This window comes from Colobus angolensis, unplaced genomic scaffold, assembly GCF_000951035.1.
Source record: "Colobus angolensis palliatus isolate OR3802 unplaced genomic scaffold, Cang.pa_1.0 Scaffold216, whole genome shotgun sequence".
Classification (NCBI taxonomy): Eukaryota; Metazoa; Chordata; class Mammalia; order Primates; family Cercopithecidae; genus Colobus; species Colobus angolensis.
Genome location: NW_012115333.1, coordinates 604,200 through 611,034, shown reverse-complemented (window position 1 = coordinate 611,034; position 6,835 = coordinate 604,200). Strand labels below are relative to the sequence as shown.

The window sequence follows — 6,835 nt, the reverse complement described above, 5'->3', positions numbered from 1 at the left end:
TTCAAGCGATTCTCCTGCCTCAGCCTCCCGAGTAGCTGGGATTACAGGTGCGTGCCACCATGCCCAGCTAATTTTTGTAATTTTAGTGGAGTTGGGGTTTCACCATGTTGGCCTTGATCTGCTGACCTCGTGATCTGCCCACCTTGGCCTCCCAAAGCGTTGGGATTACAGGCATGAGCCACCGTGCCCAGCCTCTGAAGCATTTCTTTATGGCTAGCTGTGATGCCTAGTGCAGCAGCTTTGCATGTAGAATCCTAGGCTTGGGAGAAAGGGCACCCATATCCCTGCTTCCCCATGCTGGTTGGCACATGATATGAACTCACTAAGGCTATTTATGTAGTTAGTTAGATGAAGAAACCTTGTTCTGAGAAGTAATCTATGTCCTGTGGACTGTCCTTTCCCCTGATTCTTTCATCCCATTTCCCAACTTTCGCAGTTGCTGTTACCCCACCCCTTTCCTCTACAGCATAGAGGACCACCCAGGGCTGAATATGAGGCTTCTTCCACAACCACTTGCTCTGCTGTGGAGCATGCATTGGGGTCAGGAAATGACTCCAGGGATCACTGCATCTCCTATGGTCCAGGCCTGCATGTCCTCCTCACATTCGGTTTCTTGCTGCTAGTATGATCTCCTTGCAACTTAATGGCAGAAGTGACAAGAGATGGGAGAAGCCTTCTTAGCCTGCCTAAGGGATGGAGGAGAATTTCCTCCCTAGAGCAACTGGCAAGCTCCTGAAACCACGAGGTTACAATATGCACTTGGGGTTGGAGACTGGTCTCAGACGGACCCTATAGGTCAACAACAGTATCGGGGGCTGCTCAAGGTCGCTCACGCCTGTAATCCCAACACTTTGGGAGGCAAAAGTGGGAAGATTGCTTGAGCCCAGGAGTTCAAGACCAGCCTGGGCAACATAGCGAGCTCCCCATCTCTACAAAAAAAAAAAAGAAAACTTCGCTGGGCATGGTGACACATACCTGTGGTCCCACCTAATTGAGAGGCTGAGGTGGGAGGATCGCTGGAGCCCAGGAGGTCAAGGCTGCAGTGAGCAGTGATTGTGCCACTGCACTCTAGCCTGGGTGATATAGCCAGACCTTGTCCCTACCCTCTAAAAAAAAAAAAAAAAAAAAAAAAAAAAAAGCCCACAGCATTAGGGAGAAAAAGGAAGATCTTGGGTTTGGCAGACCATTTATTCCCCCAAAGCAACTTTATTTTCTCTTCCCAAGAATTTTTTTTTTTTTTTTTTTTGAGACGGAGTCTTGCTCTGTCGCCCAGACTGGAGTGCAGTGTTGCAATCTTGGCTCACTGCAACCTCCGCCTCCAGGGTTCCAGTGATTCTCCCACCCAGCAGCTGAGATTACAGGCATGCGCCACCACACGTGGCTAAAGTTTTGTATTTTCAGTAGAGATGGGGTTTACTATGTTGGCCAGGGTGGTCTCAAACTCCAGACCTCAAGTGATCCGCCCACTTCAGCCTCCCAAAGTGCTGGGATTACAAGTGTGAGCCTCTGTGCCCGGCCCCTGAGAAGATTCTTAACCCCTTTGGTCACCAACTATGATCCTGGAGCTGGGCTAAGAACTTTTGCAGATTGCCTCGTTGAATCTCACAATAACCCTGGGTATTAACCCCATTTATAGATGAACAAGCAGGCTCGGAGAAGTTCAGTAGCTAGCCCAAGGTCACATCAAGTGAAGAACCAGAATCCAAACCTAAAGCTGTGTGACTGTAGGTAAGAGTCACAGCCTTTCTCCTGACCCTCTGTTTGCTCAGTGACTTTTTTTTTTTTTTTTTTTTTTTGAGACGGAGTCTCGCTCTGTCACCCAAGCTGGAGTACAATGGCATGATCTCGGCTCACTGCAACCTCTGCCTCCCAGGTTCAAGCAATTCTCCTGCCTCAGCCTCCTGAGTAGCTGGGATTACAGGTGTATACCACCACGCCCGGCTAATTTTCGTATTTTTAGTAGAGACGGGGTTTCACCCTGTTGACCAGGCTGGTCTCAAACTCCTGACCTCAAATGATCCACCCGCCGCGGACTCCCAAAGTGCTGGGATTACAGGCGTGTGCCACGGCGCCCGGCCTGCTCAGTGACCTTTTGCTTTCTCCTTCTGGCTTATGCTCACCGTGTGCCCACTTGACCACCCTCTGCATGAGTTCCCTTTCCTGAAACTCAAAGAGAGGCGGCCAGGGTTTGCTCCATGACACTGGAGTTGGAATGTGCTCACGGATCGACAGCTTCCATACTTCTTGTGCCTTTATGGTTAGCATTCGCCTTTGCTTTTTTGTTTGTTTGTTTTTGTGATAGAGTCTCACTCACTCTGTCGCCCAGGCTGGAGTTCAGTGGCGCAATCTTGGCTCACTGCAACCTCGGCCTCCTGGGTTCAAGTGATTCTCCTGCCTCAGCCTCCCGAGTAGCTGGGACTACAGGCGCGTCCCACCACGTCCGGCTAATTTTTTGTATTTTCAGTAGAGACGGGGTTTCACCTTGTTAGCCAGGATGGTCTTGATTTCCTGATCTTGTGATCCGTCCGCCTCGGCCTCCCAAAGTGCTGGGATTACAGGCGTGAGCCACTGCGCCCGGCCTTTTTTTTTTTTCAAACGGTTAGCCTTTGCTTTCTACAGACACTATCTGCAGAAGCACAAGCAGCCTGCTGTAGAAAGACTTCTGTCTCAGATACATTGTTTCATCCTACTTATACTACTGCTTTGTAACAGTGTGACCTTAAGGAGTTACTTACCTGAGCTTCAGCTTCTTCATCTGGAAAATGGGATAACAGGCTTCCTAAATGGGTCGAAAGAAAAAGGTATGGAACAACACTCAGCACAGTTCCTGCCTTGATAAATGAGCTCTCTTTCCTCTCCATATTCTGGAGGGGATCTAAGCCTCAGGGAAAATCCTGCTGACCTTAAACTTCTGATAGGGCGATGGGGGAGGGCCTCAGCCCAGAGCCTCCGGGTCCCCTGAGGTCCCCTCTTCACATCCACCTGCCTGAGTTTTATCTCCCTCCCCCGCGTGGCCATTCTTCTGGTGGGGCTATGGGGCGGGTGCGGCGATGGACCGGGCGGGCACAGAACAGGTGGGTGCAGGCTTGGTGTCCGGCGCTGGGACACAAGTGCTCTGTGTGTAGGGTGGGCGGAAGTCAGGGCGTTTGATCTGAATTCTAAAGGGCGTTGTTCAGAGCCCCACAAAGGTCTCATTGTGCAGACACTGGGTATAAAGCAGCATATGACTCCCCAGCACCGGGCGGTGATGAATTGGGACGCAGGCGCGGAGCCCAGGGACCACTCCCCCTGCACAGACATGAGACCATAGGGGACCTGTCTGGGTGGCCTCAGGGATAGGCGCTCCCCAAGGTAAGAGGGCTTTGTTGAGTTTGCCCCAGGTCTGGAGTTAAGGAGCTAGGGGACAGGGAGTCACAGGGGATGGCTGATACCGGAACAAGATGGGCTTGGCAAAGAAAGGGGCTGGCGAGAAAAGAATGTTGGATGAAAGCGAAGAAGGGGGATGGGGCTCAGGGAGGTCAAGTCAAGTGAGTGAGGAGGAGGAGAAGCTGGCAAGGGGATGGGGTGACGAGGAAAGTCGTGACCATCCTTCCTTTCCTGCTACTGGCTCTTGGAAGAGTTGGGTGGGGGGAGTGCGCAGGCAGTGCTATGGCGCCAGACTTTCCACCCCAGCTTTCTGACAGCTTGCTTCATGGCTGGTGTTTTGCAGGTGTGAATGAGGCAGGATGAACTGGACAGGTTTGTACACCTTGCTCAGTGGCGTGAACCGGCATTCTACTGCCATTGGACGAGTATGGCTCTCGGTCATCTTCATCTTCAGAATTATGGTGCTGGTGGTGGCTGCAGAGAGTGTCTGGGGTGATGAGAAGTCTTCTTTCATCTGCAACACACTCCAGCCTGGCTGCAACAGCGTCTGCTATGACCAGTTCTTCCCCATCTCCCATGTGCGGCTGTGGTCCCTGCAGCTCATCCTAGTTTCCACCCCAGCTCTCCTCGTGGCCATGCACGTGGCTCACCAGCAACACATAGAGAAGAAAATGCTACGGCTTGAGGGCCATGGGGACCCCCTACACCTGGAGGAGGTGAAGAGGCACAAGGTCCACATCTCAGGGACACTGTGGTGGACCTATGTCATCAGCGTGGTGTTCCGGCTATTGTTCGAGGCCGTCTTCATGTATGTCTTTTATCTGCTCTACCCTGGCTATGCCATGGTGAGGCTGGTCAAGTGCGACGTCTACCCCTGCCCCAACACAGTGGACTGCTTTGTGTCCCGCCCCACGGAGAAAACCGTCTTCACCGTGTTCATGCTAGCCGCCTCTGGCATCTGCATCATCCTCAATGTGGCCGAGGTGGTGTACCTCATCATCCGGGCCTGTGCCCGCCGAGCCCAGCGCCGCTCCAATCCACCCTCCCGCAAGGGCTCGGGCTTCGGCCACCGCCTCTCACCTGAATACAAGCAGAATGAGATCAACAAGCTGCTGAGCGAGCAGGATGGTTCCCTGAAAGACATACTGCGCCGCAGCCCTGGCACCGGGGCCGGGCTGGCTGAGAAAAGCGACCGCTGCTCGGCCTGCTGATGCCACATACCAGGCAACCTCCCATCCTGCCCCCGACCCTGCCCTGGGCGAGCCCCTCCTTCTCCCCTGCTGGTGCACAGGCCTCTGCCTGCTGGGGATTACTCGATCAAAACCTTCCTTCCCTGGCTACTTCCCTTCCTCCCCGGGCCTTCCATTTGAGGAGCTGGAGGGGTAGGGAGCTGGAGGCCACCTATGCCAGTGCTCAAGGTTACTGGGAGTGTGGGCTGCCCTTGTTGCCTGCACCCTTCCCTCTTCCCTCTCCCTCTCTCTGGGACCATTGGGGACAGGAGATGGGATGCTCCGACAGCGTCTCCAATTATGAAACTAATCTTAACCCTGTGCTGTCAGATACCCTGTTTCTGGAGTCACATCAGTTGGGAGGGATGTAGGTAAGTGGAGCGGAGGGCGGGGGTACTGTGGACATGTGGGTGGAGAAGGGAGGGTGGCGAGCACTAGTAAAGGAGGAACAGTGCTTGCTGGCCACAAGGAAAAGGAGGAGGTGTCTGGGGTGAGGGAGTTAGGGAGGGAGAAGCAGGCAGATAAGTTGGAGCGGGGGTTGGTCAGGGCTGCCTCTTCCTCTAGTCCCCAAGGCCTCTCTCTGCCTGAAATGTTACACATTAAACAGGATTTTACAGTAAATGAAGAGGTGGCTCGTGTGTTTGTCAAGTTCTTTCTCCTGCAACCTCTGACCTCCCCCAGGATGAGCTGGCCTTGGGTTTTTACTGATTAAGAAAGGAACAGGGCAAAAGAAGTAGTTATTTGAGTAGCTGAAGCTGCAAATGAGGAACCACTACACTTCTGGGCTGCAGAGCCAGCCGCTGAGCCATTCCGTCCTGTTGTTTTTGTTGTGGTTCTTGTCTTTTTCATTGTCTAATAACAGCTTTATTGGGATTTAATTTACATGCCTCCTTCCTCTGATTTTGAAAAGATTAAAAATGACAACTCCCTCTGAAGAGACAAGAAGTGATTGGGAAATTTCTCATGCCCCAGAGAGTGGCACACATTCCCTGGGTACCTTGGTGAGAGCCCCTTCCCCACACACCTGGAGAACTATCTCCTTACTCCCTCCAAACTCAGCATCCCCTACAAGCTGATGTCCCACAGTCCACCTGTTGGGTTGCACGATGACCCCGGCCCCTTTCCTCTGGACATAGCCCCTAATTCCATCCTCTTTCCCAGTTTCCTTCTCTCAGGAATCAATGCTTCCCACTCCAGAGATGCCTCCACACAGGTCAAACATTTCACAGCAGCAGTTTCCTCACCAGCATCACCCTTCCCTGTCAGCTGTGGTAGGAAAAGCCCCAGGTTGAGACTTGGAAAAGCTGCGCTGGAGTCCTGGTGCTGTCACTTAGCAGCAAGGCATTCCCTTCCCCGAGCCTCCTCTCATTTCCTTACGAGCAAATGAGAACTGGCCCAGCACATCTCTCAGCTCCCTCCAACACTCTGTGCTTCTGGGATTCCTAAAAGACTTCCCCAAGTAACACCGCATTATCTTCCCGCAGCCTCATGGGGGTTTCCTCAGAGTCACTGCCCCCACAAATAGCCTCTCAGAGTAAAAGCTTCCCCCATGGCAAGTTTACCTCCTCAGCTTCCTCACCTCCGAACAGGAGAAATTATTTGCCACTCCCTCTGAGAGTATGTGGACTCCATGTAGGAAGTGCTGGATATCAGAAAGGGAGAGAAAATCAGACACAATCTCATATGAATTTTTCTTCCTTGAAACAGTTTTTCCTCTTCAGAGAGAAAGCATGGAAATTTTCCTTATTTGAGATTTCTCCCTTAGAAAAAAAAAGGAAGGCTGGATGTGGTGGCTCATGCCTGTAGTCCCAGCAGTTTGGAAGGCCAAGGGGAGAGAATCACTTGAGCCCATGAGTTTGAGACCAGTCTGAGCAACATAGAGAGATCCCATCTCTACAACAAAAAAAAAATTAGTCAGGTGTGGTGGCATGTGCCTGTAGTCCCAAGCTATTTCGGAGGCCGAGGTGGGAGGATAACTTGAGCCCAGGAGGAGGCTGAAGCTGCAGTCAGCCGTGATCATGCCACTGCACTCCAGCCTAGACCAGAGAGTGAGACCCTGTCAAGACAGAAACAAAGAAAGGAAGGAAGGAAGGAAGGAGGGAAGGAGGGAAGGAGGGAAGAGAGGGAGGGAGGGAGGGAAGGAGGGAAGGAGGGAAGGAAAGGAGACCTTTAGAGGCCGAGGCAAGAGGATTGCATGAGGCCAGGAGTTCAAGACTAGCCTGGACAGCATAGCAAGATCC

General features: G+C 52.4%; 1 protein-coding gene across 4 annotated transcripts in view; it reads left to right on the top strand.

Annotated features, from left to right (window-relative positions):
- GJB1 (gap junction protein, beta 1, 32kDa) overlaps nt 1–5,233 on the top strand; it is a 14,424-nt gene extending 9,191 nt beyond the window's left edge. For 2 of the 4 annotated variants that reach the window (XM_011943104.1, XM_011943105.1), the window contains exon 2: nt 3,710–5,233. In XM_011943104.1, coding sequence (XP_011798494.1) covers nt 3,726–4,577 — 852 coding nt within the window. In that variant the 5' untranslated portion in view covers nt 3,710–3,725 and the 3' untranslated portion in view covers nt 4,578–5,233. Of the gene's footprint in view, nt 1–3,205; nt 3,352–3,709 lie in introns of those variants that run through there. The other 2 variants (XM_011943103.1, XM_011943101.1) reach the window with 2 other exon arrangements.
- The last annotated feature ends 1,602 nt before the right edge of the window (nt 5,234–6,835 follow it).